Below are 18,442 nucleotides of genomic sequence, written 5' to 3' on the forward strand. Positions count from 1 at the left end.
ATAGGCCCTCTGGAATCTGATGTTAAGTAACTTGATGTACAAATTGTCTATTAAAATGTTCATTGTCTTTTCCCAGGATAAAAACGGCCTTCATCTTTACTCTGTAAATGGGAAGCATCTGTGCAGCGAGCCTCTGAAGGAGCAGGTGACTGACATGTGTGTTTCAGGGGAGTATGTCGTCATCGGCAGTGAGCAGGGATACCTGTCCATCCGTGACCTCTATAGGTGAACTCTCAACTGTCCATGTGCTTAATATTATTATGAATTCAGAGTGGATATCTGGTCTGCATGCATTAAGACGCTGCAGACATTAACCTGGACTTTGTTCTTCCTGTCCAGTCTCTCTCTCTGTGCGGAGCCCATGGCCATGCGGGTGCCGGTGCGTTGCGTCTCCGTCACCAAGGAGCAGAGCCACGTCCTGGTGGGCCTAGAGGACGGCAAGCTGATCATCGTGGGCGTGGGCAAGCCGGCGGAGGTAAAAAACTCGCTGAGGAACTACATCGCTCAGAGCCTGGAGGGATCGCCGCTCATGGCCTCCCCCCTGCTGGCCCCGCTTCGAGCTCGCTCGCCAACCCGCCTGCTGCACCAGCGTGACCAGCTGGTGTTCAGCCCCACCTCCAGCTTCCAGAAACCCTAGCAGCCCCCAGTCCTAGTTCTTCTCCCCTTCCATTGCTTTAGGTCCAACACACACACACACACACACACAGATAAAGCTGCTGCACACATCACCCACGTTGCAATGCTCGGCCTCAGTGTCCTCAAAGACCTTTTACCCTACAGTCACCTCTCCTTCTCAGGGATGGTTGTCACCCACAGTCAGTCATTTGGCTTCACTCCTCCCTTAACAAGCCACCACGAACACATATTTACATCTGAGCCACACAGATTTAACACATTCCTTCAGCACTTAGCTGAGAAGACAGTCGCTACTAGAACCACAACTGTGATATGAAAACTTGTTGTGCTTACCTCATTCTGTTTTTATTTGATATATATTTGGCATCCGTGCAATATTTGACTTGATTTGGCCAGTGACCTGGGATAAACTCCCTCCCATGCTGTTTACCTAAAGTGTTATTATGTTAAATGTTTGAGTGTGCTCTACAAACTATAACTAATATGCTGTGAAACAAACTTAAGACTAATTAACGCTTCTGCAAACTCAAGCCATATTAAGAGTGTAGCTACAATCTAATAATGCAAGCTAATAATCCTGCGCCAAGATAGACTTTAATGTTTTGATGATGTAAATAGTGTGGTGGTGTAGATGTAGCAGTCCTCCGCTGAAGAGTTTGATCTTAATCATCACACCTTTTCATCTTTTCTGTTCAAATCGACTCACACCGAAGTGAATCAGACTTTGATTTCTTTCTTTATTGCCTCGCAAGTCAATCAAGCTCCAATGAACTAATCACTCATGAATCATATCCCTCCTCCCCCCTGTCCTTTTGTTTCTTTTGACTTCACGCTTTTCTTTCCCCCACTCCTCCTCCCTCCCCCCTCTTCCCAATTCCTCCTCCTCCTCCTCCTCCTCTTCCTCCTCCTCCTCTTCCTCCTCCACTCTTCTCAGATGCGTTCGGGCCAGATCACACGGAAGCTGTGGGGCTCCAGCAAGAAGCTGACCCAGATCTCTTCGGGGGAGACGGTCTACAACACCCAGCACGACCACAACTGACCCATCCCAGTCCCCGAGCCCTAAACCCTCCCCTTTCTGCGCACATTCCTATGTTCCTGTCACCCAGTTTGCCTCCACACTTGTCTATCATCAAACAGGTTGCCTCATTCTGTCTTTAGGAACTCCCTTCAGTTCCTCCAGCACCTTTCCATCGTCTAACGGGTGGTGGGCAGCTGTTTTGGGGTGCTAGAGCATCAAATATCATAATGTCTGCACATTTACGTCTCTGTTCATGTTTATCTGTGCGTGTGCTCCTGCTTGGGGTTGACCGTATGGCGCTGGCGCTGTAGTCCAAATCCAGAAGTAGTGCCGGCCTCGGCACCTCCACACTACTACCCACCACTCCATGGCTTCTCTCTTCATCCCTTCGCTAGTCATCATCACATTTACATCATACCACATGATATTGTTTCTCCAGCAGGAGCCTGTGTATTCTCCAACCTGCTTAGCTAAAATTTGACAGGATCGGTCAGCTAACTGCTCTCCTGTATGTTTGTGTGTGCGATTGTGTGCATGTGTGTGCATGTGCAGTGTATTGCCATGCTCTATCTGAAAATATAGTTTCAAGTGGCCTTTTTGCCCGCCTTCCCCCCTCCCCCTCAGTTTGCCTTGGATGCAGACAGGCGGGCCTGTGCTCTGTAGGCCGAGACTTTTTCATGGTTGCCTCAAAGCTGCCACACAGCAGCCTTATGCAGTAAGACAGCTCCATCACTCATAAGACCAAACTCTCTGCCTTTCCCATGGGTTTTATACGTGTGTGTGTGTGTGTGTGTGTGTGTGTGGTTTTTGTTTGTTTTTTATTGTGTATTTCTTTGTTGTTCTTTCTACTTTTTCTTCTTTTCTTTTTTGACAAATTTATGCATGTGCCCAGCAACTTGGTATCTCTTCGTATGCATGGTGTTTTTGGTCCATTTTGAGATTAGGTAGCAGACACAGTGATGGAGAAGTCTTTTTTTTTTTCCTTCTTTTTTTTACATTTGGATATAGCTGACTTCTTTTATTTCAGAAACAAAACAGCAGATGATCACATCTTTCTTTAATGTTAGCATATCACTTAAAATATAGTTTTGTAAAAAAGAAAAAAAATCACTACACTACAGGTGAAACACTACATGCATAAACACAACAAGCTTCCATGTGAAGATTTATCACAGCAGTACAGAGAAAACAACTTCAAGTGATGTAACACTTCTCTCTCTGTGCTTCATCGAATGTTTTTAAGTTACTTGAATCCGTGTTTGTTTATTTATAAGTCAAAGTAGCAGTTTTTTTAATCTCGCTGTCTCCTGAATCCAGATTTGAAACGCTTCTGACTGTTGAGACACCTGCAAAAGAAGGAGGAAGAAGAAATCCTTAAGGGCTTTATGAGATGTCAGTGTTAACAGCAATACAGCTCCTTCATCAGGTGCTTGTCGATGCTTTCTTCCTGTTTTTCCTGCATATGTTGCTCAGCCAGCCCTCTACTGCACCACCAGTCTTCCTATAGCTTAACAGGGATATAAATATACCCTAATTCCCTTCCCTTTGCCCCCTAGCTGCCTTTAGCTTTCATCATCCTTAATTATTTCTACATCTCATTCCCTTTCCTGCTCATTGTGAAGTGACTGATTTGAGAGGATTTTCTTTTTTTTCTGGGACATCAAGAAGGTTTGCACGCCTTGTGTAGGTCGCTTGGGAGACGTGTTGTTTGTGTGTGTGTGTGAATGCGGTTTCTTTACTGTGTAACATCAGAATCACAAAAAAAGCCACAGTATGAAGCTTTTGTGGATGAGACTGTGTGACTCATATTTTTGCACCATACTTGTGTGTGTGTGTGTGTGTGTGTGAGAGAAGACATGCTAGTGATGCATGTGTTTATTTTTTATAGCCAAATTCTTGATTTCATCATACATGTTGAAATGGTGTCTCTGATTGTGAGAACCATGGCAGCCATTGATTGTTTTGGCTCACCGATGGGTTCAGCATTAGACACAGGGTTGCTCTGATGGTTCTCTCTCTCTGTTTTTTTTTTTCAGTGTGATTTTGTATTTAGTTTTTATTTAAATGTCACAGCAAGGTGTAGTGCAAAGACCAATCTGTGTCCTTCTTTAAGAGATTTCTGTGAAAGGTGCAAAATATTTTTCAATGTTTTTTTCTTGTCATTCATTCAACATTTGTCATTCAGACAAAAAAGACCACTGTTTGAGTTGTTCCACGACTGCAACAAACGGAGTGCCTTTATCCCAGTGTGGTGTAAACATAGAGCTAGGTTTTTTCTCATTACTGAAGCTTATCGTCCCTGTAAATCAAATGAAAGCAGCATTCCACGAGTTAAACCTCCACCGTTTCAACGGGAACCAAGAATATAGGACTTCAAAGCGAAATCAAAAAGTACTTTTTTGTGTCTTAGCAACTCTTCTCTGTGACTGTCACCAAATGGATGTGTGTATATCTGTGATTATTTATGAATACAGTATATAATGTACAGCATGATTTTTATTTCAGCGTATTTGAAATGTACTTTTGCACTTTCCGGGTACTAAATTGTAACAAATTGTTTTAACTTGGCTCCCTAATCTGTAAAAAAATGCTTTATATACACAAGTGGAAAATGATCATTAAAGTCTTGTCTAAATTTAAATAAATTTGTGGTTTATCAGTGTATAAAGAAGAATGAAGAGTGACTCTTGTGCTTGAGGTAAAGATTGTTTCTTTTTTTTCCACATGATAGCTTTGTGCACATACAGAAAACACAGATATAATATGTCAAGTTTTATTTAAGGGGACACAAGCACACATTGCAGTAGGTATCCCACAGTAATGGAAACACTGTTTGTTAGAAAGATTAAGAGGAAACAAATCGAGAGAGCACTCTTTTATGCTGTGTTTTGTGGTCTTCATGCAGTGATGGGGTAAGAGCAGATGGACGCTCTCTTCAGTCCACAGTCAGCGGCCGTCCACCAGCTCTCATCTGCAGAATGGATTAGGGACAGATGTGTAAGACACATAACAGTCACACATCCATAGTATTTTTAAGACAACTGAGAATAAATGTGATGTCTGGTTACTGGCATTTAATGTATTTCTGTTGTTTATGTATTCTGATGTGTAAAAGGGACAGAACAAAGAATAAACACGCTAAAGGAGATTATCAGGGTAGAATCAGTGCCACAGGGCAAAGACTGCCACAATACAAGTTTTTTTTTATCTTATCAACTTTCCATGACAAAGCCAGACAGTTATCTGAGTTTCTCTGATCTTTAATCCTTTCATTAATAACAGTTCAACACAAGTGTGATTAAGGCCATAAACTGACTCATATCTATTTATCAACGTCTTATAACTTTTAATGGCAGATATGATACATAAATCAGACCATTTGTGTATTGAATTGAACAGGGGTGTGTTGTAATTTCAAAAGTTACATAGTCACACTGTAGTGGCCTGCCTGTCAGATATAGAAGTGTTCTGGGAAATGCTGACTGAAATCATTCGTGTGTATCTGTTGTGTGTGAGTGCAGCTCTTACCTATCTTGAACATCTCCAAACACACAGGTTTATCAGTGTGAATGTTGGGGTGTCCGGGCATCCAGTCACTGTAACTCCACTCTGACCCGTCTACCCATGATGCCTGCTGATTCTGAGGTAAGTAACACACATACAGTATGTCAAAAGTATGTACACATACACACTTGCGTAAGCCAATCTTATTAAAATTGACATTTAACACAATGAAGTATACAGTTGTGGAAGAAGTATTCAGATCCCTCACTCCACATGATTTTAACTTTTTTCCTCTGAAACAGATGGAGTGTTTTTAAATAGAGATTGAAAGGTCAATGTTTTGCCAAGGTAAGAATAACACTATCTGTCCTGTTGATAACGTATCTGATGACACTCTCCTTGGCCTCTTTTCAATGCCAGTGCTGGGCTGTTAGAATTAAAATACGTAAGCACACGAATAATGATGGTGGTATTGGGTAGCCTCTCAAAACGTCATCCTACTATTCCATTATTACTCCTTTCTCTTAACAGATTATATAGATTACATTTATTAGATGCTCTTGCTGAGAGGGAGCCTGGATACTGGTGCTGATGTGAGGTTTTCACTGCTGCTATTTTCAGAAAAAACATATTGTCTCCTTTCTCTGTCAGAGTGTAAGTGACTGTCAGTGAGAGGATCTTGCCTTGACCACGCCTCCAAGCCAAGTCAACACAGGGTTGCTCTCACCACCCTTGGTCACCAGGGAAACCAAGCGGGAATGCAGATCGCCACTGGTTACAGATGCAAGCTCAGCATTTGGGGCAAGAGCCCTGCAGAAGACCTGGATGCAAAGGACACAGAAAAATGTAGGGTTTCATTTGAAGAGTCACAAACACAGAAACTTAGTCATAGTGGGCTCATGAAACAAACAGGTTAAAGACATATTTGCCCTTCTTATCTATAGCTGAAATGATAGATTGTCTAACCTGTGCATCCTGGAAGGCCAGTGGCGTAGGGTTGAACTCATAGCAGTTTCTATTGATGACTTCCCCCTTACATGCCACTGTCTGTGTTTGGATCCCAGAGGCAGAGGGTTCAGTTCCCTGTCGAAAGCCCTCCGGGATTGTAAGAATGGGTTCAGTGCCCTGTCTGAAACCATCTTGGACCGACATGAAGGGTTCGGTTCCCTGCCTAAAGCCATCTGGGATATGAAGAGAAGGTTCAGTTCCCTGCTTAAAGCCCTCTGGGACCTTATGAACAGGTTCTGTTCCCTGTCTAAAACCGGCTGGGATAGACATAAAAGGTTCTGATTCTAGCCTACGACTATCTGAGGCAGACATCATGGGTTCGGTTCCCTGTCTAAAACCATTTGGGATAGAGATAAAAGGCTCAGTTCCTTGTCTGAAACCATCAGGGATCGACATGAGGGGTTCAGTCCCCTGCCTAAAACCATCTGGGCATCGACATCATGGGTTCAGTTCCCTGCCTAAAACCATCTGGGATCGACACAAGGGGTTCGGTTCCCTGCCTAAAACCATCTGGGATTGACACAAGAGGTTCAGTTCCCTGCCTAAAACCATCTGGGATCGACATCATGGGTTCAGTTCCCTGCCTAAAACCATCTGGGATCGACACAAGGGGTTCGGTTCCCTGCCTAAAACCATCTGGGATTGACACAAGAGGTTCAGTTCCCTGCTTGAAACCATCTGGGATCGACATCATAGGTTCAGGTTCCCTGCCTAAAACCATCTGGGATTGACACAAGGGGTTCGGTTCCCTGCCTAAAACCATCTGGGATTGACACAAGAGGTTCAGTCCCCTGCTTGAAACCATCTGGGATCGACATCATAGGTTCAGTTCCCTGTCTGAAACCATCTGGGAGATGAGGGGCAGAGGGTTCCTCCACCCGCACCCAACCACCACCACTCTTCTGGGCTGGAACATCAACAGGGACTGGAAGACAGGTCTTTAGATTAGACAGGCTTATTTAAGTACAGAGAAATTACAGTTAAATTGTGACTTAATTTCCCTGAGGGAGTCATCCCAAAGGGATCAATAAAGTCTAGTCTAATATACACATAAAAGACAACAAAAGTATGTGGTTTTACAGATGCATAAAAATTGCAAATTAGTTGCCTCTTGTGCTTGTTATTTTCATGGTTGGAGCTGAGAGTTGTAGAGAATAATTTATGTCTATCTCCCTATAAAGTGTGACAATTCACTTTATGGTTTCCTCACTTTCATCTGTCAGCCAGTGTCTTCTCTCCATCTCTCCAATGCCAAGAGAGGAACGGATGGAAGCTGAAAGACAAAATGTATAAATGAACAAAATTTGCATTGCACCTGTTACTTTTTGCTTGGGTTTGTGGCTAATTAATGAAAATCACTCATATTGCACCAGGCTAGTGCTGAGGTCAACAAGGAACCTGACCGATGTCTGAGTGTTCAGTGCCCTGTTGAAAGCCATCGGGGAGCTGGTAGGTTGAAGATGTCTCCTGCAAACCTCTGGGGGCTGCGATTGGAACAGCGTGGAGGCCTGTGAAAGGTATGGTTTATTTTACAAGTCTTCTCTTCACAGGGTCACAAGGTTTTTAAAACACCACTCGCACTGAGGCTCTACTTTCATGCAAACCCAAATGAATGCAACTTTTCCAGCTGTTGCACAACCTCAGAGTTGGAGATGCTCTCATACAGGCTTAAAGGTAAACCTGTGATAGTGGTTGGCTTCCGTACAGATTTAACAAATACCCTTGCCAGTTGCCTGTTGGCCCTTTTATATCAATTATTAACGATTGTTCCATATATAGGCCCCAGCTTTTCTTTAACAGTGTAATAAATCAATGATGGTCAAAGTCTAATTTCTTAACAGCCACTGGAGAAGGTCAATTGCTCTGATTATGTTATCATTTGCCACAGTTTTGCTGCCAAGGCAACAACCCACAAAGCCACAGCTAATTTTGACATGGAAATATCAACCAATCAGCTAGGATCGTCAAACAGAATTCATATGTACCGAAATCAATCAGTATTTGTTTAAAATTTAATTTCTAAGGTTAACGATTTTGTGAAAGTAGCTAAACACCAAAATTAATACAAAAACCAAAAATATTTTTTAACTTGCCTCTGTCATGATCACACAAATGATATTTTATTATCTCCCCACAAGGTTATTTTCTTGAGATCGCAAGCTTTTTGTAACGATTTGAAACCTTTTTTCTGCTATCACTTGTTATCTCCATGTTATTGTGCTTCAGAACCATTATGTCATGGTCACAGAATAATTATTTCTTGAAATCAGAATCTTTGCTGTCTTACTATCAATCAATATCAAGAAATAGTCATTTTGTGTTGATGATTAAACATACTGTATGCAAATTAAAGCTTGCAATAAGTCCAGTAACAAAATAAGCGTTCAAATATCAATTATTAAGACTTATTACTACTACACTGTATGTATCAAATGAACAGAAATGCAGTGAAAGGTGAGGTGATCTTACCTGACACTGTCAGGAACAGCAGCACTAAGGTGAACATCCTTTAAACATAAGAAACAGCAACTTTTAACAGTTTTTCACATTGTACATTGTTCAGTGTGTTTCGCTGTTAGTTTCTATTAGTTTCTATCTGTCCACTGTATAAGCTGATGTAAATCTATAGATTGATAAAGCCTGGGAACGGTGTGTCAGTTTGGAGTTCTGCTTACCTGAGACAGCCGTGACAAACACTGAGCAACTCAGAAAGAAAAGGCTACTCTTTTAATATATCACTGTCTTGGTCATAAACCCCAACTCCCCTTTGAATGTGATTATGTATTAATATACATCCCACTGATATTTGATGCACTTTGCCCTCAGGTGTTGCCTGATTGCAACACAGTACTGATATAGCAGCAACTTTTTAAGTGCAGGCTGTTGACAGTCTGCACAGTCCACTAGTTGTCTCGACATCCTATTATACTGTACACATCCTATTTTCCAGGCCTTGTAAACATTTTGAGGGTGAATGGCACTTGGTTTAATCAAGGGTAACTGGATCGATATTTGTGAACATGGACAGAGGGTGGAGATTACAACAGATGTCAACAGTTGGTAAATGTGACAGCGAAGGTCACTAAAGGTTGTTTTCATGGGGGTGGATTGGAGTGTTTTGGTGTTGTTGTTATTGCACATGTACTCGTATCAGTACTAGAATCCCAACGACAGGGGTGTAAGTAGGAATTCAAGGCCCTTAATGATTCCTGTGTCTTAAAATAAAGTGTTAGTGTTACAATCTCAAGACACAGTGGGTCATATGGATTCTTTCTGATAGAGGTGGTAAATTATACTAAATATATAGACCCTACTGATGTAGTGATATACATGCTGCTGATGGTATTATCAAAAACAAAGCATATAATTTAAATCAAATGTTCTAATAGAATAGTCAGGTGAAGATTGTCAGGTATTTGTGAATTCAGAGGTGATCCATATTCCAATCATGATTAAGTCAAACTGTGTCAAGGTGTGTCCTGTTTTAAAACATTCTGAAAGTTCAAGGTAGTGTGTGGCATCTGATTACTTTTCTCTGTGAGATCATGCAGGTCCAAAATGTGGCAGGCTTTGACCTTTATTGAGCAACACTTTGGAGTTTCTCGATTTTCTTACCGAGTCACACAGTGGGGCGGTTACACTGCTCGCGTGAATATTCTCATAGCGAAAGATGCGCTAGCTCCTCTCTGCCGGTAGACGCTGTATTACAAAACGAACATAAAAACTCACTAACACCCTGATTGGCAAACTTACGCAAGCACGTGGAGGGCATTGGGCCGTCTCTGTTAGCGATAGCAAGCTAACGATAATTAACTAGGAAGCAGCAGGAAGCTTGGTGGTCTTCAAAATAAAAGTCAAACAAAAAATACCTGATACGAATGGAAATTAATGTTCCTACACTTTTGATAGTGACTCTCTCGGAATATCTCATAAAACAAATACGCAGCATGTTTTAACCTTTAGACGGTGTGATTTCTAAATCAGAACTTTGGTTACTAAAGCTTTTATTTTTTAAGTTTTGACAGGAAGTTCTATTATACCCACACTGACACCGTCTTCTTTCCCAGGAAATAACGTCGGGGACCTTTCACATTTGCGTATTAATCAGACAGACCTGGGCAGTGTAATTGTGGTCGACATTATCTGTCTGCTTTGTATTTTGTAGCTGGTTACCACAAAACAATCGACTAATTGATTTGGGATCTCAGACAACAAGCAGTTGCCATAGGTTACACGTTACGCAATGAACGTGACAGTGACAGAGTGACTTCTTGCAGCTAAAACAAGCTAGCTGAGCTAGCTAGCTCGGCGTTGTCAGACAACTTTGGGAGAAGCAAGGAGCTCGACACAAGTGGGCTGTACAACTCTGAAGTAAGTGTCTGCGTGCCCAGCAGGACGGATACATTCTCAACTCGTTTTTCAACCCTTTTCCGGTACCTGAAATGGCTTTGGTAACAGCGTTAAAGAGACTGGCTCACGTCAGGTTGCGAGAATACTCTCGGAGGACGGCGGCAGCAACTTCGGGTGCCTGGCTGACGGGTCGGAGGAGTTTCACCACCGGCACACAGACTCTGAGGTGGGTAACTTTACTCTGAGGAATCCTCATACACAGGTCAAAGCATGCACTCAAACTGGGTTGATAACATCAGTCTGCCCGCACGCCAGACTCTATTCAGAAAACAGATGATTTAAATGTGACCTTTCTTATCAGTACACGCGTGGCAGAGAATCAGCTGGAACATGAGTGAAGACCCTTTGCTAATGTCTGTTATCCCTTAACCAGAGTCAGTTCTTTATTTTGCATTATTATGGAGCATATGTATAGCAACCATCAAGCAGAAGTTTCATTTAGTTTTAACTTCTAGAAGTGCGTTGTTTGTTGATCCTCCACTAGAAGCATTATATAGGCCTATAGAGCAGGTAAATACTCAGAGCTTTGAGCTTAAATTGAAACAAACTGCTGCTTTATTTGGTTACATGCCAAAGATTAGCATGGTTCTTTGAAAGTTGGAATGTGAGTTGCACCATTAATGTGTCACCTTTATGAGTTAAATTTGGGCTGCAGTGGTTGTTTGGGGCACTCGGATTGCATTAATCCGGGAATAATAGTCACAGGAATAACAGTAAGCTGTGACAAATTGATCAGGTGTATGCTTTGGGTAGTGTGTGATTTAATTGTGTGAAAACTGGTGTGTGTGTGTGTGTGCAACAGAATGTCGACTTGAAAATTGGAGGAGGCTCAGACTTGACATGTCAGTAAGGCCAAAGTGATCCATCTTCCTGTCCAGGTCCAAGGACCATAGGAGCAAGGCTCAGGGGTTCCCAGAGCCAAACCGCTTGTTGAATTGCATAATGACTGCTTACTTGCTGCTCAGGTTGAAGGTTTGGTTTTTCAGGCTGGCCTTAAACTGGTTGACACTGTCCGTCTGTGCTCACGTCAGGCGGGCATTGCTGACCCTGACCCTCCCATAACTATCATTTTCACTAATCCGCTTGGGCGATCAAAGTTTAAAGCAGTAATCTTCTCAAAGTCTTTGCATGTTTTGGTCTTAAAGGGTCATGAAGTGCAGGAGAGGGTATGGAGTAGAGTTTGCTAACTGTTTTTGTAAAGCAGATTACATAGGGTTTCCACCAATGTTGAGTTTTCCAGAGAGACACTGAGTTTAATAGTTATAGCCAGGGAAATCAGAATTTACAACTTGGGTCACATAACACAAATGGTGTAAACCTCAACAGATTTTATTATTAATTTAATAAAAGGAAAGTCATGGAATTGAAGGAGTCATGCAGCCCTTGATTATAGTTTTCTTGGTCCACAGATTCATGTTTGTTCAATTTTGACAAAGGAATGGGAGTGTGTTAGTGTTTTGGGCATTCATGTTATTTAAAAGGCAAAGTTGAGCAATAGTAAAAGGAAGACCTCTGAAATCCAGCTGGGGTGCAGTTAAGGCAGCAGATCTGTCATGTGCAGTTAATAGAGCAAATGAATACCTGAAAAGAAGTCCAGAAATGTGTGACTACTCAGCACATTGTGAGCTGAAGAAGCAGTGGCAAAGACAGTCTGTACAGGAAAAATGGAGTGGAATGGAGTTTTTCTTGTTTTTTGTATTAAGACTCACTGTTCTTTGTTGTTGTGGCTCAGTGGTACAATTCATATTTGATAGTTAAATAAGAACACAATGTTCCACAGGGGTTTGTTAAATGAGCACTATCTCATGTTCATTTTTCACATCCTTTGTCTGTGATATAAAGCTGGAAGAGTTGGCATCTTTATTCAGTCCTGACCTAAACATTCATTGCAGCTACACAGTGATTTGACCAGCAAGGCTAAGCACATGAAGAATGTTTATCCTCAACCCTCATTACACTGGACACTGAAACATTCATTGACTGAATATTGTCAGGATTTATCAGTTCCTGCACAGTTGACTAATATGTGTCTCATCCAACAGTTGAAAAACCTTCTTTAAGTTCACTGTATATTTTGATATTTACATAAATTCAAATTTGATTAAAGTAGAACTTTTCTATTATTGATCTACAAACTGATTTGCAGCCTTTACCAGTGTAAACACGCCAATGCTTCAAAAATGACTACAGTGACTTCAGAGAGTATTCAGACCCTTTACCCTTTCACACAATTTACTGTGTTGAAGAGTTAATTGTTAATGGTTAAAATTGCCATTTCTTCTCAGCAGTCTACACTCCGTAACACATAAAGTCAAAGGCAAAACATTGATTTTTTGTAAATTTATTACAAATCAAAAACTGAAATCTCTCATTTACAAAAGTATTCAGACCCTTTTGGCAGTAATTGACAGCTGTAAATCCTCTTGGGTAAATATCTACAAGCTTTGCACGGCTGGATTTGGCCAGTTTATCCCATTCTTCCTGACAGATCCTCTCAAGCTCCATCAGACTGGGTGGGAAGCTTGTGTTAGCAGCCATGTTCAGGTCTCTCCTGATGTTCTGTGGGGTTAAGGCCTGTGCTTTGTCTGGGTCACTCAAGGGCAGTCAGCATCCTGTAGGCACTTCAGCATTTTCTTGGCTGTATGTTTCAGGTCATTGTCCTGTTGGAAGGCGAACTGTCGCCTCAGTGTCAGAGCTTGTGCTCTTTAGAGCAGGTTTTCTTAAAGGACTAGTCCGTATTTGGTTGCATTCATCCTTCCCTCATTTCAGACCCTGTTCCTGTCCCTGCTCCTTAAGCTCTGCTAGAGTCACCTCCTCGACCTTTTTGTCACCGTTTTAGTTCAGTACCATTTAATTATCATCACAGTTGCCTTGAGCCAAAGTTGATGGATATTTTCACATTTCCTGTTTTGTTGGAGAAACAGACCAAGCCACCAAATATTTGAAAGTGGTTTATATATAATGAGAATAGAATATTTATCAACAAGTTGTTGCAGTTCTGTATTTTTAATGTAGAAAAAATATACAGTGTAGTGATCAGCTCTGACCACTAGAGGGCAGTGAAACATCATGGAAACAGTCAGGGCTGTAAGGTTCTAAAGGACCAGTTCCTGTGCAGAAAATGATCTGAAATGACCAAGACCCATTGGGTATGTATAACTGCACATATCTCAGTTTAATAAATATGTGGTAAAAAGTCTGTCTTCTTGTTTGTGTGTCTCAGGTCAGACAATAAGGTGACAGTCCACTTCATCAACAGAGACGGGGAGAAGATCACAGTGAAGGGATCACCTGGAGACTCACTGCTAGATATTGTCATTAACGAAGACCTCGACTTTGACGGCTTTGGTACGTAAGCGTGCTCATTCTCTTCTTTCATCACCTTTTTCTTTTCCTGCTTCTTGACGTCAGAGCCTTTCCCTGGTGTGATAAAACATGTCTTACCCTGTCTGTGTGTAACTGAGCCGGATGTCATCCATCAGATAAAGTTATGAAAGTGTGTGTGTTACAGGAGCGTGTGAGGGAACACTGGCGTGCTCCACATGCCATCTGATCTTTGATGAGGACGTCTACAAGAAGCTGGGGCCGGTCACAGACGAGGAGATGGACATGCTAGACTTAGCCTACGGCCTGACTGACACGTAAATAGTTATACTGTAATATATACCTGTAAATAGTTATATACCTGTGTTTAAATACACAATAAAATGAAATAACTATACTTTAAAAATACAAAAACAGGCTGTTTATACTTGGATTGATGCAATCACTTGATTGTAAATTGAAATAATAGGAGCCTTTCTGGCTCATATATTAAAAGTGACTTAGATGAGTAAACTGATACAAGAGCAAGTAGTTCTTTATAAACTAGCGTAGGAGTTTTAGCATTAATAGGAGAACTGACAGATAGGCAATGTAGGCACTTGTGTAACACGTGCTCCTCATTTTCTCCCCCTCAGATCTCGTCTTGGCTGCCAGATCTGTCTGACAAAGAGCCTGGAGGGCATGGTGGCCAGGGTTCCAGAGAGTGTAGCCGACATCCGGCAGAGCAAAGACGAATCTGCTTAACCGGGACCCCCCTCCCCGCTGTGGAGCGTGGGTATAGACAGTGTGGTTGTGCCTGAACGATGGTAGGTGTAAATCTGTCAGTGTTGCTGTATCTGGCTGGCTGCAACAGCACTGTTTCTCCTTTTTTTTAAAAAAAACTTCTAACTCAAAGACGACTAGAGCTAGCTCTAAGTAAAACCGTACTCAGTTTACAGGACAGCCTTTGAAACCATTAGAGAAACTTGCAGCTGTATAGTCAATAACTAAATATTTATGAGACATAAACTCTACACTGAGACAGATCTATGATATCATATCTGTGTAAACTCTGGCCTGATTTAAGGTTCATCCGTTTTAATCACTGTCAGAAAACGTTACACTTGTATTTGACATGTAGTGGACGGCAGCAACAGACTCTGGACTCTTGCTACCGTCCACATCTGGTTTGTGGCTCTGCCCTCTGTTATAAGTGTCTTTTCCTTTTCTTGTTACTATGACTAAATTTACATGGTTGCTAAAAGACTTTTTAGCTCAGTGCAGCTCTGATCTTCATCCAAACATTTGACATTCAGACCCTTCTCTTTGTGTGTAAATTCAGTCATAACCCTGAACAAGGTGAAGGAAAAGACTGAAATGTTTGTGAACCATTAACAGTTCTGGATGCCTTTGAGATTGTGCTGATACTAATTCCCTCCACCCCCCAACATATATGTTATTTTACAAAATATGTAAACCCCCCCCCATTGTTGGTTTGATTAAATCTGTCATGTAACCATATAATTTCATCATATGATTGTACATAGCTAGAACACACATATATCTGTGTATAGTGAAAAATAATGTAATAAAAAAAAATCACCTTTCTAATGGCATGTTGAACTGTCAGTTTATACATGTATATACAGGTATTGTTTGAAATTAAATATCTTAAGATTGATAGATCGATCTATCAATCTTAAGATCTGACCCACAATCCAAAACCAATAGATATTCAGTTTACAATTGTATAAAACACAAAAAAGTAGCAGATCCTCTCATTTGAAAGACTTCTGCATTCAAAAGTTCAATAAAACATCTAAACAGTTGATTAATGTTCTGCTGAAAGACTGATTGATTAATTCAGTCTCAGTCTGATGGAAATAAACACTGGTAACTACAGTTGCTAAGTGTAACCTTGAACCACACTGATCGTAGCCGATTTTCTCTCTCCTCTCTAAGCAGCTGTTCTAATGGATGAGAGCTGTAGTCCAGTAATCTGAGGCCCACACTGACCTCTGGATCTGCAGGCTGCACTCTGCTCCAACAAGCAGCAGTTTAAAATAACCTCTGCCTGATAGAGCACAGGAAGACAGATACAGTACATACACAATGCATATAATCTCTCATGTTACTGAGAGACATTTTATCTCCAAGTGTGCTCACATACACACAACCACACACTTACACAAACACTGGAGGGCAGTGAAAAATCATCAGATCTGTATTTTCTCTCAGTATAACCAGCTATCAACAAGAACAGTTTTAACCAAAGTTCAGTTAAGGTGGAATCTTCTCATACTGAAAGACAAGTTGACAACATGCCAGCAAGCAATGTGAGATGCAAAATAGCTATAAACGTCGCCATTAGACGGGAGCCACAGGCTATTTTCTGAAAGCACTGAAACAATTTGACAAGCAACAGAATTAAAATGAAGGACAATCACATCCTTCATAAACATCACAGGTTACTCTGCTTATTGAGTCATTAATGAATATCAATCCACAGAAAGATCTTTTGTCTAGTGAGGATAATTCAAAGCAAAGCAAGAGTTCTACTTACTGAAGTCCTCCCCACAAATGTGTGTCTCTCTGCAGCTCACTTCTGTACTGAACAGGTTTGTGCACAAAAGGAGGTACATGCTCAAATTACAGCTCCTGACACACTTTTTTTTTTTTTTACTTCAGCGGACAAGAATCCAGTCTGACTGGTTGGACTGAAGTGTGATTGTCAGTGTTAAAAGAAACACTGGAGAGTTGTTAAAATGCGAGTTGAACCTCAAGGCCCCTGGCTATGTTTTATCACTCCTGTTATTACCTGAAGAGTTTGAAAAGTAAAGATACATACTCTCTCACAGTTCAGATATTCTGAGTGGGTTTCATTTGTGAATCTTGTGTGTGAAAATCCTCCTTCCTGCACAGATGCCCAAAGTCACTTCATAGTGATAAACCATGGGGTGAAATCACAGGATGTAAATTGTGAAGCATCTCATGCTGAAAGACAAGTTGACAACAACACACCAGCAGGTAAAGTGCAAATAGAGACATTAAAAGGTTGGTGTAGGATACTTACTGGACCACGTCCCTGAAAACCAGGAAGGATGATGGGTAGGTGAAAAGCACTCCGTCTTCTTCTCCTCCTTTAAGTTTCTAGCAGCTAACCCAATCACATCTCTCCCCGGGCCTGTAATCAGAGCCGTTTCTTGCTATGCAAATGCGTAGGGCCCCACAAGCCACTACGGGGCCCAAAAGTGGTGTTCAGCCTCGCCGGAGGAGAATTAAAATGACCTGTATTTATACCTTATATGCTTAAAAATAAACGTAGGATATATGAATAAAATAAGCCGCAATGATAAGCTGTGGCTAGTGTTTTTGTGGCATAATTAAGTCAAAATCGTTGGACTCCACTGTCGCGCAGTGAGTGATGTCAGCCGACAGTTATGATGGGAATGATTGACAGGTACCCATCATTCCCGTTAGTGAGGGTATGAATGGCGAACGACGTTATGGCTTCAAAAAGAAGTTATCGTAGTGGGGCAGAAAAACGTAAGAAGAGGAAAACGGAGGAAGAAAGACAGTCAAAGGATAAAGGTAAGGCATTTGTTCGTGATGTGGGGTGGATGGGGGGATGGGGGGAGGTGTAATGCCGAGTTTTTAGCAAGTTTTTCTGTTTCTGTTCTGCTAGCTAGCTCAGCTAGCTCAGCTAGCCTCAGATAAATGCTAGTTAGCTGCCTAGGACTTGTATGCTCGTAAACCCAGCTTTCCTCTAAATAATTCCTTGTAATTTTCCAGTCTTTTAAAGACTAAAATGTTGTTGGAAGATTCTGACCATCATTTTCTTGTCTTTTCACAATAAAACCATCACTGTGAATATTAGTATTTTGTCTTTCTCTTAACTGCAGGACAACTGAGCTGATTAAGTAAAAACTAAAATGCTGACAGTTTGTTTAAAACATATGTGAAAAGACAAAGACAGTCAATGAAAATGGTGTTGAAGGTTTATGTCCTTAGGAAAGGCGGGAAAGGTCAAAGAAATCATGTTTACAATGTCTTTGTCCCTGAGGCTTGAGGTAATCGATGGCTCAAAGTGTTTTGAAGTTGATGGTTCAACTCAGCAATCTCTTTATTGGTGCATTGCACTGTCATCCCATCACTGTGTCTGCTGGTTGTCAGTTCATTTAGAGTGCATCTATAAATGTCCTCTGTCCTGATTGTTGTCATTTTTTACAGTGCATACTCTTGATAAATTTGTTTACTGATTGTCACCCTGGTTGTCATGTTTTTTTAACAGTGCATCCTCACGTTCCTCGCTTCTGGACACAGTTTTAAATGTTTGTTTTTTGTTGTTTGTGTTTGTATGGTTTGTATTGAGCCAATCATTAGTGCAATTCTAATAACAAGATTGAAGTATTTTTATAATTTCAGAACACTTGGTGTCATCACTTTTCAATAATCTGACATTGTGCAGTTTATTTTTTCTCCACTCAAGGGTGTTACATCATTGTCAATGAGGAGTCAGTCCTGATCAATAATAAATAAGAATGAAAACATCAAACAGCAGCA

General features: G+C 41.2%; 4 protein-coding genes across 4 annotated transcripts in view; 2 read left to right on the forward strand and 2 right to left on the reverse strand.

The window, feature by feature from the left end:
* The window catches only part of nbeal1 (neurobeachin-like 1), a 45,472-nt gene extending 40,975 nt beyond the window's left edge, over nt 1-4,497 (forward strand). The window contains 3 exon segments of the mRNA XM_018701761.2: nt 77-225; nt 340-475; nt 1,571-4,497. Coding sequence (XP_018557277.1) covers nt 77-225; nt 340-475; nt 1,571-1,675 — 390 coding nt within the window. The 3' untranslated portion in view covers nt 1,676-4,497.
* On the reverse strand, nt 4,414-6,562 carry LOC127138940 (ladderlectin). Its single transcript, XM_051065946.1, has 4 exons — nt 6,125-6,562; nt 5,842-5,979; nt 5,183-5,294; nt 4,414-4,625 (listed from the first exon to the last, which is right to left on the reverse strand). The coding sequence occupies exons 1-4, from the start codon at nt 6,560-6,562 to the stop codon at nt 4,552-4,554; spliced, it is 762 nt and encodes a 253-aa protein (XP_050921903.1). The 3' UTR covers nt 4,414-4,551.
* Nucleotides 6,563-6,575: 13 nt separating this feature from the next.
* LOC108900618 (uncharacterized) lies at nt 6,576-8,938 on the reverse strand. The gene is made up of 5 exons (XM_018701772.2): nt 8,842-8,938; nt 8,636-8,673; nt 7,570-7,674; nt 7,377-7,439; nt 6,576-7,091 (listed from the first exon to the last, which is right to left on the reverse strand). Exons 2-5 carry the CDS (start codon nt 8,670-8,672, stop codon nt 6,865-6,867), a joined length of 432 nt encoding a protein of 143 aa, XP_018557288.2. The 5' UTR covers nt 8,673; nt 8,842-8,938; the 3' UTR covers nt 6,576-6,864.
* A 1,287-nt stretch (nt 8,939-10,225) lies between these two features.
* LOC108900619 (adrenodoxin) lies at nt 10,226-15,490 on the forward strand. Its single transcript, XM_018701774.2, has 4 exons — nt 10,226-10,742; nt 13,800-13,924; nt 14,088-14,217; nt 14,536-15,490. Exons 1-4 carry the CDS (start codon nt 10,609-10,611, stop codon nt 14,642-14,644), a joined length of 498 nt encoding a protein of 165 aa, XP_018557290.1. The 5' UTR covers nt 10,226-10,608; the 3' UTR covers nt 14,645-15,490.
* Nucleotides 15,491-18,442: the final 2,952 nt, after the last annotated feature.

Source organism: Lates calcarifer, linkage group LG7_2 (genome assembly GCF_001640805.2).
Source record: "Lates calcarifer isolate ASB-BC8 linkage group LG7_2, TLL_Latcal_v3, whole genome shotgun sequence".
NCBI classification, from domain to species: Eukaryota; Metazoa; Chordata; class Actinopteri; family Centropomidae; genus Lates; species Lates calcarifer.